At 43.8% G+C, this 17,022-nt stretch overlaps 2 protein-coding genes across 3 annotated transcripts; one reads left to right on the forward strand and one right to left on the reverse strand.

Annotated features, from left to right (window-relative positions):
• Positions 1-297: 297 nt before the first annotated feature.
• wdr18 (WD repeat domain 18) lies at positions 298-12,510 on the reverse strand. Its single transcript, XM_084012355.1, has 10 exons — positions 12,251-12,510; positions 11,025-11,135; positions 10,739-10,872; positions 9,882-10,023; positions 7,761-7,904; positions 5,636-5,700; positions 4,754-4,878; positions 1,043-1,200; positions 840-908; positions 298-691 (listed from the first exon to the last, which is right to left on the reverse strand). The coding sequence occupies exons 1-10, from the start codon at positions 12,458-12,460 to the stop codon at positions 563-565; spliced, it is 1,287 nt and encodes a 428-aa protein (XP_083868481.1). The 5' UTR covers positions 12,461-12,510; the 3' UTR covers positions 298-562.
• A 589-nt stretch (positions 12,511-13,099) lies between these two features.
• Positions 13,100-16,865, forward strand: kiaa1614 (KIAA1614 ortholog). Of its 2 annotated transcripts, none has more exons than XM_084011361.1 (5): positions 13,100-13,201; positions 13,635-14,509; positions 14,959-15,055; positions 16,092-16,278; positions 16,464-16,865. In XM_084011361.1, the coding sequence occupies exons 1-5, from the start codon at positions 13,137-13,139 to the stop codon at positions 16,623-16,625; spliced, it is 1,386 nt and encodes a 461-aa protein (XP_083867487.1). In that variant the 5' UTR covers positions 13,100-13,136; the 3' UTR covers positions 16,626-16,865. The 2 variants fall into 2 exon arrangements, with proteins under 2 accessions (XP_083867487.1, XP_083867488.1); XM_084011362.1 differs by having other exon boundaries at positions 13,125-13,201; positions 13,591-14,509.
• The last annotated feature ends 157 nt before the right edge of the window (positions 16,866-17,022 follow it).

The raw sequence follows: 17,022 nt of genomic DNA on the forward strand, positions 1-17,022 counted from the left end.
TTATTCCAGGGTTCTGTAAAGAAGGCTCTGACCTAGTGTTGAACCTCAAATCCAAGAGAAGAATGTGGAATTCATCCTGGCCATGGAACAGTGGATCAGCTACAAGCTATCCGGATAAGGATGGCTCGGTTTAGTTGGTTGTGGTGCTTGCAGGTAGAAGTACTGTTCGTATTGAGTTAATGGTAGTGATGGGTATCTGTGGGTAACATAGTGTGGCAGCAGAGTCACAGATTCAAATCCTGCAGCAACTGCAGTGCCTGAGCCAGGCAGCATCAACAAAAGACAGCAAACAGGTACTTCTACAAAAACAAAAGACTTTAATTTTCTAACAAAAAATCATAAGACTGTTTAAATCAATAGATTTGAGTGTTGATGAGTCTAACTGTATGTGTATGCGAGTACAGAGTCTACTATGTGTGTAATATGTGCATAATATGTACTGTGTGTAATACGTCTGTACTCTGTGTGTAGAGTGGGTATTATGCATGGTCTGTGTGTATCATGCATCTACTGTGTGAACTATGAGTGTACAGTGTGTGTACTTATTGTGTGCACTGTGTGTTTATGTAGGTTTAGTGAGCAGCTGGCTGGAGAAATCGTACAGATCTTTGTTGACTTTCTTCAGAGTCTGAACTTCTTCTTCGAGCTCTGCAACTCGAACCTTTGTGTTCTCACCATCACCAAACACCGACTGAAACAAACAACACATTATTATGAACCTTCAGGATTGTAAAGAACATGAGGACTACCTGACAATGTAATATGATATTGTTATTATTATAGACTTTATTGTCCCCTTATTGTACATAGTGCACGACTCAAGCCCCACCCCCTCTGACCTTGTCAGTAACAGCATTCATCAAAGACTTCAACCTATCAGCTTTCTGCAGATACGTCTGCTCCTCCTCCTGAAAACACAGGAAACAAATTTCAAAATAAAAGACCTCCAGGTTTGAAACCAGTAGACTAACTGGTTGGCAAAGAACTTTTTGATTATTAGTATATAGATCATGAAGATGACACCTGTGATCATCTGACTCACCTGAGTGTAGAGTCCCAGACGCACACACACCTCTCCAGAGTCTCCGCCATCCGAGGCGTTCAGGTGTCTGCTAAAACGAGGCAGAGGGACAGAGGGACGGCTGTCTGGCAGGAACATGTTAGCTGGAGCCGCCATGATGACGGCGTTGGTCACCTGACCTGAACACAGACAGGAAGTGATGCAAGAAGGTTGTGGTTAGTGTTCCATCAGAAGAGACTCAGATGTGATTGGGCCTCATTCACCAACCTTTCTTAAGAAGAATTTTCTTCTTACACCCCACATACTTATTAACTTAAAAATTAGTTATTCAAATATGATACAATACAAAAACACTGTTTTTGTTCTGCCGGTACCGTAGCTGGTCGGTCGACCGCTGACTCCCGAAGCTTTTCATATGCTTCATATTTTGTGCGGTGGTAAATTCACAGATGGTGAAAAAAGTGGGTAATTGACGGGTACCACTTTCCGACCGTCTGCAGACCGGCACCTTTTGAATAACATCCGTCTGTTCGAAACCGAACTAGCTCCATGCGAGTGACATTGATCCACATCCAGCTGTTTAATCTAACGACGTTGATTGTGTTTTATCTCCTGCCACTGTTTATTGATTCGTTTTCAGTTTCAGCCATGCAGGCAGCAACGCTAGCAGCTACACTAGCTTAGCTTGTTGTGATGCTGCACTGTGCGTGCTCCTTATGTGCAGTAGTCCATCTTATAGGCTTGAAATGCAGCGAATGCTTGTGGACTCTCAAGGCCTGTTTTGATTCCTTTTTGCGAAATGAGTGACATCCTGGATAAAACAACAATTAAGATATTATTGTAGACAATATAAACTGCTCAAAAAAATAAGGGGAACACTAAAACAACATAATGTAACTGCAAGTTAATCATATTTCTGAGATATCAGCCTGTCCAATTAGGAAGCAGCACTGATTGGGAATCAATTTCACCTGCTGTTGTGCAAATGGAACAGACCACAGGTGGAAACGAGTGTCAATTAGCAAGACATCCCTATAAAGGAATGGTTCTGCAGGTGGTGACCACAGACCATTTCTCTGTTCTCTGCCTTTTTAAAATAATTTTTTCCTTTTTTGAATTTTGGCAGTGAATTTGCACCACTAGAGGTAGCATGAGGCGGTTACTCCAACCCACAGAAGTTGCCCAGTTAGTGCAACTCATCCAGGATGGCACATCAATGCGCACTGTGGCAAGAAGGTTTGCTGTGTCCTCCAGCACAGTGTCAAGAGCATGGAGGAGATTCCAGGAGACAGGCCAGTACACCAGGAGACGTGGAGGGGGCCGAAGAAGGACACCAACCCAACAGCAGGACCGATATCTGCTCCTTTGTGCAGGGAGGAACAGGAGGAGCACTGCCAGAGCCCTACAAAATGACCTCCAGCAGGCCACTGATGTTGAAGTTTCAACTCAAACGGTCCGAAATCGACTCCATGAGGGTGGTTTGAGGGCCCAACGTCCACAAATAGGGCCTGTGCTTACAACCCAACACCATGCAATGTGATTGTCATTTGCTAGGGATCACAGAGATTGGCAGATTCGCCATTGGAGCCTTGTGCTCTTCACGGATGAGAGCAGGTTCGCCCTGAGCACATGTGACCGACATGATGGGGTCTGGCGATGCCACAGAGAACGTTCTGCTGCTGCAACATCCTCCAGCATGACCGGTTTGGCGGTGGGTCAGTGATGGTCTAGGGGTTTCTTTGGAAGGTCGCACAGCCCTCCATGTGCTTGCCGGAGGTACCCTGACTGCCATTAGGTACCGGGATGAAGTGGGCCCTAGGTTCCTTCTAATGCATGACAATGCTAGGCCTCATGTGGCTGGAGTGTGTCAGCAGTTCCTGCATGATGAAGGCATTGATGTAATGGACTGGCCTGCCCGTGTCCCAGACCTGAATCCTATTGAGCACATCTGGGACATCATGTCTCATTCCATCCACCAACGTCATGTCGCACCACAGATTGTCCAGGAGTTGACTGCTGCTCTGGTCCAGGTCTGGGAGGAGATCCCTCAGGAGACCATCCATCATCTCATCAGGAGCATGCCCAGGCGTTGTAGGGAGTGCATACAGGCACGTGGAGGCCACACGCACTACTGAGGATCATTTTGACACGTCTTGAAAAATCTCCACAAAAGTTGGATCAGCCTGCGATCTGATTTTCCACTTTGATTTTCGGTATGATTCTGAATCACGACCTCCATAAGATGAGGATTTTGATTTCATTAATTATCCTTATGTTGTTTTTTTGTCAACACATTACACTTTGAATAACATATTCCAGTTGGAAATCTTTATTCATTACAATGTGAACTAGTATGTGGTTTTTAGGTGTTCCCTTTATTTTTTTTGAGCAGTGTATATCACACACGAAACCTTTCTCTTTCTCTTGATGATGATGATATTTTTCCATCTTGACGAGTACAGTTTGACATGTTAAAAGGCTCCCTCACTTAAATGTCTCCCCACTAAATCAAAAATGAAACACTTTTTTTTGATTGAAGGCAGACATTTGCACTGAAAAGTCAAAGTATAATTCATTCTTGTTGTGGTTACAGAAGCTGGCTAATTATCTTCCACTGAATTACAAATATTGATTGGTCGCTTGGCTCTGCCTGCTGGAATCACACTAATGGTCTAAATGTGGTCCAACATGGAGACATAAATCAGACAGGCAGTGTCAGAGTCTGAAGAACTGCCAACAGACTGCAGATACTCAATGAGGAAAGGTGTGGGCGCGCACGTGCACGCGCACGCACACACACGCGCACGCACACGCGCACGCACACACACGCACGCACACGCACGCACGCACACAATTGCTGTTTTTACAGAAACGGACTGATTCATCACATTAATGCCTTGAGGTCTCTGAATAATGAAGTTAATTCTTCTGTTGTGAGGTTTAATCCTCATATAATCAGTTTAAGGGATGAAATAATATAAAACTGTTGGTATTTTCCCAACATGTGAACGAAGAGAAGCAGCTGAATCTATTCTGCTGAGACTAATCGGTTTTAAGAGCTGCCGTCATGGAGGATGAAGCGTTCTCTTTAACATTCAGTCAGGCTCTTTGTGAGCAGCGTCGGCGGCTGCTGGAAGAAAATCCAAAACGTGAAGGAGACGGGGGACGACCACGAGTCCATCGGTCCAGCCAGACAAGGATTATCGTGGCCTGACAGTCCGTTTGAAGTGAGCAGGCCTCCAGCACACAGAGGATTTGGATAATTACTAAGTGCCAGTCATGATCCCAGCGGGCGTTTCTTTTTCATGTTCCTGTCACACGCAGCACAAACACTTCTTATGAACGAGACCAGGAGGTCCTCCAGAGAGACCAGCGGGTCATGACATCCAGTACTAAACCAGCAGCAGAGACGAGGAACCAGTTCACCTTCAACTGCTGGGATCATCAATGAACCAGCAGAGACGAGGAACCAGTTCACCTTCAACTGCTTAGACTCGAACACATCAGGTCTGATTCGACTGTTCTGATTCACAGCGACCCACGCTGTTGTGATGTTCTCTAAGTCATGTTCTCCAAGTCATGTTCTCCAAGTCATGTTCTCCAAGTCATGTTCTCCAAGTCATGTGATGTTCTCTAAGTCATTTTCTCTATGTCATGTTGTCCAAGTGATGTGTTGTTTTCTAAGTGATGTTCTTAATCATTAATGGTGTCATGTCAAGGTGCAGGGCTTACCTTTGTGGGCGAGGCAGCGGATGCTTTGTTTGCTTTGGATGTCCCAGACTCTAACCGTTTCATCATATGACCCAGAGAGAAGGAGAGTCCCGTCCATGGACACTGAGACACATGTTACCAAGTTCCTAAGAGACAATGAGATCTTCAGATCTGGTGGTCTGGTGGTCACAGTCGAGGACGTGGTATTGGTTACGGTCAGTCATGGACGTGGTATTAGATACGGTCAGTCTTGGAAGTGGTATTAGATACCGTCAGTCTTGGAGGTGGTATTAAATACAGTCAGTCTTGGAGGTGGTATTAGATACGGTCAGTCTTGGAGGTGGTATTAGATAAAGTCAGTCATGGACATGGTATTAGATACCGTCAGTCTTGGAGGTGGTATTAAATACAGTCAGTCTTGGAGGTGGTATTAGATACGGTCAGTCTTGGAGGTGGTATTAGATATTGTCAGTCTTGGAGGTGGTATTAGATACGGTCAGTCTTGGAGGTGGTATTAGATAAAGTCAGTCATGGACATGGTATTAGATACAGTCAGTCATGGACATGGTATTAGATACAGTCAGTCTTGGAGGTGGTATTAGATACAGTCAGTCATGGACATGGTATTAGATACAGTCAGTCATGGACATGGTATTAGATACAGTCAGTCTTGGAGGTGGTATTAGATACAGTCAGTCATGGACATGGTATTAGATACAGTCAGTCATGGACATGGTATTAGATACGGTCAGTCTTGGAGGTAGTATTAGATACAATCAGTCTTGGAGGTGGTATTAGATACAGTCAGAATCTAACAGACGACAGGTGATTTCTTAGTTTTAGTGGAATAAACTAACTCCAGGAGGTCTCTGAGTTCTGGGTGAACACCTGTTGAGGTCCTACCTGTGTCCTTTGAAGACCTGGTTGCCGTCGTTGTCGGACTGGAATGATTTGTCTCGACTGAGACTCTGAGGATGAAAAAAACAGTTCCAAAACCTTTACTCTTTATCAACACAACCTGTTACTTGGCCGTCCTATTTTTGAAGAAAAGGCTGAAAACAACATACCCAAAGAAAAAAGGTTACTGTTTTTGAACCCCTATGACTACAGGCACAAAGCTGAGCATTCCTGAAAGATAACCCTTTGAATTTTCTTCTGCAAGTGTCAGATTTACTCTAAGTGTTACTGACACTGAGTTACTGCAGCTCAAACATATTGGAAATTGCAATTTTTTTGCCTCGCCTAAATTATTTTTCTTTTTGAATGAAACAAGTTAGCTGTGGCTGTTATATATAGGCCTAAAAGTTGAATGAAGCTACCAAAAACTGGTAGAAAGTAGATAAAAAGACACCCAAAAATGAGCTTTGCAAGTGCAGTGTTGTAGGGCAATGTCAGACGGAGCTGCATCTGGAACAAGTGTTCCAGATGAGATTATGGGTATTTTTAGGTATATAATTCAACTTTTTTTTTGTTTATTTCACCAGTTCTACAACTACTACTAATAAAACCAAAAAAATTTTACATAACAGCCTTCTGTAATGAGATGCTGCATAACTATCATATCTGCAGGTCACAGTCTGCCCTTTCTGAGCTGCTGCACTCTCACCCTCAAGCCCCCTCCCCCCATGTAACATACCGCTGGAATCGTAAGCTCATTGGCTATAAGACCTGTCAGTCAAAAATGTACTCCTCTGCCTATTGGCTCTCTGCCTGGGGATTCTCGTGGTTGGTCAGCCGAGAGGCAGTGAAGCACTGGCTCTCTTGATGGACAGATTGTTCAGCCAATTCGGATCGCAGAATCGTGGAAGGGGGCTTGTTTTGTCGCCAAGAAGCTGCCGTACACGGAAATCGAAGCTTTGTTGTTCGCCCGTCATCGAAGAGCGATAACTAGCTATAAACAATATTTTGTTCAGAAACTCACAACGTCAACACATGGCGTGTTATGGATGACTACCGGAGTTAGCATGCTCGTGGGACTAAACGAAGTGGCTACTTTTGTTCGTTGGACTCTTACCGTTCTCTGGATATAAGGATTAGCATGCTACATGTTGTTTTTGGACTTCCAGACAGCTCGAAAGGTAGGGAACGCTGGTCTTGTTTCTGTGCACTCCTTGCACACATGCTGTGTTTGCTTTTGATGTGTTTTCCGTGAGCCTAAAACGGCTTACTTTGTTCGATTTGCGAGACTCGTAGCTTTCAAATGATGTGTAATATGACGCAGACACATTTAAAATAATATGCGATTAAACGGAATGAAGCGAAACTAGTGCAAAACGGCCCTCATGCGGGTCGCTGAGGGTCGCTGACATAATATCTTGAATTTTTAAACAGTTAACAGTGACATTATTGACTTTGTATATATCGATATAAATACAAATAGCAAAAGTGAAACATTAGTTATATTAACAACATCAACTAGACAAGCAAGTACTCCAAATAAGAACATCCAACATTATAGCAACACTCAACAGTACAGTTCAAAATTACTGTGCCTTATGACGTCCAAGAAACTCCAATAAAGGTTTCCTTTTATTTATTGTCTTCCCCTTTCTCTAGTAGTATTAGTTAGTCTCATGTACAATACAAAATGCCATCTTCATCCATATGATTGAAGGCACATCCATTTTCCTCTAAGACAAGGCAATCATCTTCCTGAGCTGCAGAGTCCAAAGTCAATTAAAGTTGACCGTTTTGAACCAACAACAGATCCCGAGCGTGTTCTTGTCCTGCTCAATGTGCAAAGTGTCCTGAAATAACTTTGGTTGTGATATGACACTATAAATACAATTTAATTTAATTTTGAAACCATCATTTGCTCTTCCTTCCCTAAAACATCTAATGCGAGCAGGTAATAATGGTGTTAGAGTACAATGGCATTACTAACGCTGTTATTTATTTCAGTAACGAGTAATCTAAGTAATTACTTCTCCCATCGCTGCAACGCCGTTGCCGTTACTGAGAATGTAGAGTTGCGTGTTACTACAATTTGGTTGAATGAAGGATGGTCATGTGATTAGATGAGACTCACCTGGCTGCACAGAGATACCTGGAAAATGTTTCCGTCACTGCCTCCGCAGAACAAGAAGTATTCGCAGGGGTCAAAGGTCACAGACATGATCTCGACATCAAACAGGATGGACAGGAGCAGCTCACCTGAGGACAACTCCCACACCTGGACAGACAGATGAAGGACAGAGACAGGACTGTAAACAAAGTTTCCAAGCCTCTCCTAAGCATGTCACTTCCTGTCTCTGTGATGTCACTGCAGGCTACAGTCTCCTCTCAGGCCGAACTTTGATCGTTAAAATTACTAATAACTACTACGTTTAATCACACGCTCTCCATGCTTCAGCAGACACATCACTCATTCTCTGAGTTGCCTTCTCGCTAAATTGGAGTTGTTTACATTCGCTACTTTAGCGCAGCAGCTAGCTTAGCAGCTACGATGGCTTCTCTCTTTCCCTCTCCTCCTTCTGTTCTCTCTGCAGGTGTGTCTAATGTCCAGCTATTTCCCCGCCTCCTTTACCGATAAGGGTATACTATTTTTATAATAAATGTAGCTCACTTTTTGCTTTGGAGGCGAGGAGAAGTGATTTGGAAGCGCGGCTCCTCACCAACAATCCTCCGTCGACAGCAGCCATAACTAGCTAGCTGACGCTACCGAAGGCTAACCACCAACCTGTTCACGTTTCTTACATTCCCCACTCAGTGACCCACCGAGAAGGCAACTGGTCATCTGCAGCTCCAATTTGAGAAATGTGAAATAACCGGCACCAGCAACCTTGGTCAAATGTGTTAAGGGGACCAGAGTGGGCCACGTTGAATTCATCAACTTACATCCTCCACTTCCATGTAGCTTATTTGAAGCTTATGTATTCACATGATTCTTGCTGTTCTGGGTTTGTACCCTTACGGTTGGTGTTGCTTTGCATAAAAGTATCAGCTAAATGTAATGTAATTATGTTCTTGCTGTTTAAATAGAAATGTCATTAAGCAGGTTCTACTCAGGACCTGACGCCTTTAGAACCACGTTAGTCTGATGATGTTTCGAGCTCTTTTCATACACGTCATTAGAGAATCAGAAAGGAGTTTATTGCCAAGTACGTTTTCACATACCAGGAATTTGTGTTGGTGTTCAGTGCGCACAATAATTAAAAAGAGGCAAACATTAAACAAGAGGCAACCATCATATTTACTGTCTGGTTGTTGCAGCAGTCTTTCGTTCTTCATGTAATAAACAGAGACCAGTGGAGAGGCGTATAGTAATTAAGCGAGACTGTGATTTTTCTTTGTTGCCAGCTGACCTTTGACCTAACCCATCAATTTAATAAAGCTGCTGACTCCACAGAACACAGACTGTATTTCTGTTCCAGACTCCACTTAAAAACCTGATAATTTAAGGAGTGAGCAGCAGAGACACCTCGGCTTGTATTCAACAGCTCCTGACCATGCCTTATGATGTCATTACCTCCTGTGATTTATGTCACAGGGGATTTCATCAGAATCCAAAAAATTCTCAGACGCTCATTGTTTGAACTACTTAATCAATCTCATCAGAGGTGATCAGTAAAGTCGCACTGTCAGTGTCAGGTGCATGCCATGGTACTGTTGTACATGTGATATAAACTCTACTGTGGTACATGTGATATAAACTCTACTGTAGTACATGTGATATAAACTCTACTGTGGTACATGTGATATAAACTCTATTGTGGTACATGTGATATAAACTCTACTGTGGTACATGTGATATAAACTCTACTGTAGTACATGTGATATAAACTCTACTGTGGTACATGTGATATAAACTCTACTGTAGTACATGTGATATAAACTCTACTGTGGTACATGTGATATAAACTCTACTGTGGTACATGTCATATAAACTCTACTGTGGTACATGTCATATAAACTCTACTGTGGTACATGTGATATAAACTCTACTGTGGTACATGTGATATAAACTCTACTGTGGTACATGTGATATAAACTCTACTGTGGTACATGTGATATAAACTCTACTGTGGTACATGTGATATAAACTCTACTGTGGTACATGTGATATAAACTCTACTGTGGTACATGTGATATAAACGCCGCTGTTGGACATGTGACATAAACTCTACTGTGGGACATAACTCAGTCTCACCTTGACAGTTTGGTCTAAGGAGGCAGTTGCGACTCTGGCCTGAGCTCCCATCAGGCCACAGTGCAGGTCTGTGACTGGTAGAGAGTGACGAGACAGGATATGACGTGGCTCAGGGGTGTGGCTTGAATCCAGCTGGATCACACTGAAAAATATGCACGCACAAACACATTAACACACAAACACACTAACACACACACTAACGATTTTAAAAAGTGGGTGGGGCGCCTATTAATATACACAATACGGTTGAAATGCATCTATTGTGAATACTCCCCTATTAAAAGTGGAACATATTGTAATGAATATATTGTGACTGCTCCATAAATGATGGCACATACATTTGCATATTTATGCATGTGGATGGTCTCTGAATGAAAAAGGAATTAATAGTTAACTACTAGAATGTTATTTCAATACATTCTTCATATTTTCTTATTGAATTGTTGAATTTTTATCCATCTACCACATGATAAGACACCATATGATGAAAAAGTATTCTTAAATTGAAAAAAAAACTGAATATAGAAAATCAAAACTGAAAACAGTGTGTGAAGCTGTGCACCTGTTAATAATCTTAGAGCTCCACCTGGTGGAAACTGAAGCTCCTTACAAGATAATCTGATAATTAATATGACAATCCGTTCACTGAAACATCTGTCACAACGGCACATTAACGTGACACTCTATTACTTTCAGATGTCATCATGTTAACATGTTTGAGATTGGAGAGGATAACTTCTGCAAAGATTTCTCTGAAACATTTAAAACGTTACTGTGTTCATTACTTCTTTTATGGTGATCAGGTCATGTGATCCACCTGATTCTGTTCCATTCAGGTGAAATCAGGTGTGTGTTACCTGGACAGGCTCCACACCAGAGCCAGGTTGTCTTTTCCTCCAGAAACAAAATGGCTGCTGTCATCTGTGAACTTCAGACAGGTGACATCCTGATAGTGACGACTTAGGACAGACAGCAGCTTACCTGTGGACACCTGAACCAATCAGAGAACAGATATTTTAGATAGACACACACACACACACACAGACACAGACACACACAGACACAGACACACATACATACATACATACATACATATACACACACTATACAGTTGAACCACCAAAGAAGAAGAAGTTGACTCACCTCCCACAAGTAAATGGCCTCAGCGACTCCAGCAGCGAGGAAGAGTCCGTTAGATGATGCGGTCAGACAGGTGACGGCACCGGGGCAGACAATCTTCTGCTGCAGCTGATCCTGGACCAAAACCATGAAATGAATCAGTGAAGGAAGACTCTGAACTCAACCCTGGGCTATGAACCGGGTAACTGACCTAAAGTTTAGGTTCACTCTCTTTCTGAAACAGAAAACCCAGAGTCTCCCTCTTGTCGGGGTTAACAATTTCAGAGTTTTAACTAAACCTTATTTCTGGTACACAATCCCAAGTTTCTCCTCAGTGAAAAAGGGAAACATCTGTAGCTGTCTGTAGTGCTGCTGGGGGAAACATCTGTAGCTGTCTGTAGTGCTGCTGGGGGAAACATCTGTAGCTGTCTGTCTGCAGCGCTGCTGGGGGAAACATCTGTAGCTGTCTGTAGTGCTGCTGGGGGAAACATCTGTAGCTGTCTGTAGTGCTGCTGGGGGAAACATCTGTAGCTGTCTGTAGTGCTGCTGGGGGAAACATCTGTAGCTGTCTGTAGTGCTGCTGGGGGAAACATCTGTAGCTGTCTGTAGTGCTGCTGGGGGAAACATCTGTAGCTGTCTGTAGAGCTGCTGGGGGAAACATCTGTAGCTGTCTGTCTGTAGTGCTGCTGGGGGAAACATCTGTAGCTGTCTGTCTGCAGTCGTACTTTAAATGACTACAACTAGTCATAATTTAAATTGGTCATAATTAACCTGAACTAGAGCTAGTCCTAATGAAACTGTAGATATGGGAAACACCAGTCGTGACGTAATTACACCCATCTTAACTGAGATCAGCGACCAGTCACACTGACAGATAGGTTGAATAAGAGACGATCAGGGATGAATGAACGCCCAGTCGAGCCAAAATGGTAAAACGAGCTCAGTTCATTAGAACAGATCGTTGTTAGCAAAGTTCGAACGCCGAATGCAGCAGCAGCACCGACTGGTCGGCAGTAAGGCTTTACATGTCGCTTTACACGTTTGTTTATGTTTGCAGACGAGCTCGTGTTTAAAAAGACTGATTTTTAAACGGAGTCTGGTCACGTTTTGACGGTCTGTAACTGGGACTTCCCCGGCCTCGTGTCCGGGGCGTTAGTGAGGAGACATGCAGATGTGTGCAGATGTGTGCGCGTGTCTGCAGGTGTGTGCGCGTGTCTGCAGGTGTGTGCGCGTGTCTGCAGGTGTGCTACCTTCCTCTGGATCTCCCACACGTTGATGAAGTTCTTGCCCAGCTGCGCGGACAGCAGGAACTCTCCGCCGAGGACCGCCAGAGTCCGGGCCGAGCTGTTCCCGCCCCGGTAGGACAGCAGGCTGGAGCCGCTGTGCAGGTCGAACACGGTGCTGTTCCACATCTGGGATGCGGAGTCACTAGTCAGAATCACCTCGAGGGGGGCCGCCATGTTGGCTCCACCACAACAATCTTCACGTGCCGGAAGTCGGCGTGCTGCTGGGAGCACCCTTACGTCATTTCCTGGACCGGGTGCATTGTGGGAGACGTTTTTTGGTGAATTTTAGCCCTGTTAAAAAACGTTATGGTACTTTACTGCCACCAGCTGGTGCGGAGTTGTTCTTCACTAAATCCTCCAACAGTTTGATTAATTATTTTATATTTATATTAAAACTGTGAAACAAACAGAAGAGAACGTTTGTAAGACATTGTTTATGCTACATACATATGTACTGTATATGTATATGCAGTATATACAGTATATATACACATATATATGTATATGCAAAGTGTATGTATATAGTATATACATACACTTATATACTATATACTGAATATACATATGTATATACATATACAGTATGTATATGAATGTCTGTACTGAACACAAATAAACACACACACACACACACACACACACAGTGTGCTGATGTAAACAGTCTGAGGTCTCATCAGGTTAATTAGTCCTGACGAGCTGCTCACTCTAATCCTCTTCCACTGTCACACCCACCAATCAGAGCTCTTGATGTCATACCCCCCCCCCCCCCCACCCACGCGCCATGCGTGTGTTCAGTCTCTTTGTGCAGCCTCGGTTGCCGCGACAGCAGTAGTTTGAGGAAGGAGATAGTATGAAGCGTCAATGTATTCCTCTGAGAGCTGACCACAAGCTGCTGACCTCCGACACACACACTCTGTGAGTCACACACACACACACACACACACACACACACACACACACACACACACACACACTCTGTGATTCTCTCTCACACACAAACACACTCTGTGAGTCACACACACACACACTCTGTGATTCTCTCTCACACACACAAACACACTCTGTGAGTCACAAACACACACACACACACACACACACACACACACACACACACACACACACACACACACACTCTGTACTGAGTGATGTTGATGTATTAAACAGTTGTACAAGATGGTTCAGCATCTCATACAAACTCTTCTTCCCTCTCCTTCACTCTCCTTCCCTCTTCTTCACTCTACCTCACTCTTCCCCTGTTCCATCCTGCCATGACAACTCTGACTCAACTTTGTCCTCCATCACAGTAAACTGATCCCAGTCTTGTTGCCTGGATGTGGTCTGTTCACAGGTCAGAGGTCAGGCTGCATCCTGTGATCCAGGTGAGGTCAGAGGATGTGATCTCTTTCTCTGGACACCTGAGTGACTCCTTCAGCAACGAATCAGCTGTCGGCTCATCGAGGCTACGCCTCGTAGCATCTCCCACTCGTCGTCTGCGATTCGAGGATGAGACGGAGACAGAAGTGGAGTTTCGTTATCTGGAGCGTCAGCGGAGACGTGGGGGGAAGCGCGGGACAGGTGCCCTTTGTTCTAAACCAGACCTGAACCTGTATGTCAGTGGCAGGGCAGGGGCAGGAAGTGGTTTTGAAAGACAGCAGAGAGGGTGGATGTCTGTGGGGGGAGTGGGTCAGTGTGACTCCTGTGGGACAGTTCTGGCAGGTGGAGTCAGCCTGAACCTCCAATTACACCCACCCGTACCTGAAGACCAGGGGCGGAGACTGCACAGACCCTGCCTCAACCTACGGACTGAGCCCATCAGAGAGACCTACATCGGCTCTGGGACACCTGGTGAGACCAACGGGGGAGGGGGTGGGGCAGTCGCTAACAACCAGGTGAGGAGGAGGACCAATCAGGTGAAACTTAATGGAAACCAGATTGCCATCCCTCAGGCCACAGCCGACCTGCCAATCAACCCCTATGCCCCTGATCAGCTGACCACATCCACCTCCAACCGTCCATACACCTCGTTTCCTCCTCCTGTGACATCAACGCACATCAGGCTCAACAGCACAAAGGCAGGGCAGAATCTGACCCAAAAACAGGGGGAGCAGGGGCCACCTGCAGCCAAGCCCCACAGACAGCTCCGATGTGGGGCAGAGTTGAAGGCGGAGAGCACTTATGTGGATGTCGGGATGAAGAACTCCTCCTCTTCCTCCTCAGAAACAGGTTTATATGTCAACACATAGAAACTGTTCAAGTGTTTATTACTGTTGCAGATTGGAATCAAGTCACTACAAGTTAGAGTTATTGAGAACCTCTCTGAGGTCCGTCACAGACCGTCCACGGGACCTTTAAAGAATGGTGACGCTATTTCTAAAGAAGTTGATTTGTGAAAGGCACTTTTCATAGCTAATTTGAATTTGAAACACTGAACTTAAACTGGTCCGGAGCAGGTTAGCTAGCTATCGGATGTACGACGATGTCAGGACGATGTGGGACTAAAGGCATTTCATCTAGATGTGGGTGACTTCCGCCTCCTGGTGGTGTGACTTTTTCTTCTTATAGAAACTTATCACTGACAATTGAACAGTGTAAACTGATCAGATTGAATGTGCAGTATTTGGGCGCATATCTATAAACACACACTAAGATCTCCTCCTCTGATTGGTTGACAGCCGAGAGCCAAGTACCTCCAACCTCAGGCAGCAATCACCAGGTCAGACAGCCAATGAGAGCCGAGGTTCACAGTGACGACACTTCACTTCCTGGATGGTAAGTTTAGACTGAGTTTGAATGGTGTAGGAGTAATACTGTAGTAGCAATACTGTAGTAGAGGGTGTGCAGTAATACTGTAGTAGTAATGCTGTGGTAGAGGGTGTACAGTAATACTGTAGTAGAGGGTGTGCAGTAATACTGTAGTAGTAATGCTGTGGTAGAGGGTGTACAGTAATACTGTAGTAGAGGGTGTGCAGTAATACTGTAGTAGTAATATTGTAGTTGAGGGTGTGCAGTAATACTGTAGTAGTAATACTGTAGCAGTAATGCTGTAGTAGAGGGTGTGCAGTAATACTGTAGTAGTAATGCTGTGGTAGAGGGTGTACAGTAATACTGTAGTAGAGGGTGTGCAGTAATACTGTAGTAGTACTATTGTAGTTGAGGGTGTGCAGTAATACTGTAGTAGTAATACTGTAGCAGTAATACTGTAGTAGAGGGTGTGCAGTAATACTGTAGTAGTAATGCTGTGGTAGAGGGTGTACAGTAATACTATAGTAGAGGGTGTGCAGTAATACTGTAGTAGTAATACTATAGTAGAGGGTGTGCAGTAATACTGTAGTAGTAATACTATAGTAGAGGGTGTGTAGTAATACTGTAGTAGAGGGTGTGCAGTAATACTGTAGTAGTAATACTATAGTAGAGGGTGTGCAGTAATACTGTAGTAGTAATACTGTAGTAGAGGGTGTGCAGTAATACTGTAGTAGTAATACTATAGTAGAGGGTGTGCAGTAATACTGTAGTAGTTATACTGTAGTAGAGGGTGTGCAGTAATACTGTAGTAGTAATACTATAGTTGAGGGTGTGCAGTAATACTGTAGTAGTAATACTGTAGTAGAAGGTGTGCAGTAATACTGTAGTAGTTATACTCTAGTAGAGGACTTCAGTGAGTCCTAGAGAGGAGACATGTAAAGACTAGCATATGTGACGTATGTGTGTAACATGAGGTCAACGGCTGAGAATGAATGAATTTCATAACAAACTATATAATGTAAGTAGCTTTCAGAGTCTGATCTGATAAATCGGTTTCTTTCAGCCTCGTCAGCAGAGACGAACCATCTCGTCTTTCTCTACGACATCTTTTCTCCAACGTCAGACTGAGCAGGACTCGAACCGGCAGCCTTGACCGCCTTAGCTCATGGTCCTGCCCCTTAGTGTCTGACTCCGCCCCCCCAGGTTCAAGGAAGTCCTCAGGACCGATAAAGAATCCATCAGTCAGCGTGGTGAGAAGATAATCAGTTCATAGATGATCATATATATATATATATATATATATATATATATATATATATATATATATACACATACACACAATAAGTGTCCGTGTGTGTCTGTGTGTCTCTGTTTAATTTCAGACAGTAACAGCTGCTTTGTTTTTAAACGTGTACGTTTCCTGTCTGTCCATCAGGGGGCGCCCTTCTGGCAGTTAAGGAAATCCTCGTCTCTTCAGAGTTTTGTATTGGAGCAGATGAAGAAAGATCGTTCTGCTGACTCCACACCAGCGGCTGACTCCAGACCAACGGCTGACTCCAGACCAGCAGCTGACTCCAGACCAGCGGCTGACCAGTAAAACGTCTAGGTCATATCGGGTTTACGTCTCCAGAACACATGAAGAACAGTCATTTCAGTCATTTAGTGCTCGTCATGTTAGCATGTCTTTCTATCTGCAGCTTACATCACACAGGACAGAAAAATAATAATTATACCATAAAGCATCCATTAGTTATAGATTTAAATATGTAGATAGATAGATAGATAGATAGATAGATAGATAGATAGATAGATAGATAGATAGATAGATAGATAGATAGATAGATAGATAGATAGATAGATAGATAGATAAAAATAAATATAGTAAACATGATAACATTTCTTCATTTAAAAATGGCAGCAAACCTTTTAAAGTTTATTTTCTGAATCAGTTTATTGAAATCAAATTCAAATTCACCTCACTCAGCTGATATCCA

The sequence above is a fragment of the Eutrigla gurnardus genome (assembly GCF_963514095.1).
Source record: "Eutrigla gurnardus genome assembly, chromosome: 6".
Lineage (NCBI taxonomy): Eukaryota > Metazoa > Chordata > Actinopteri > Perciformes > Triglidae > Eutrigla > Eutrigla gurnardus.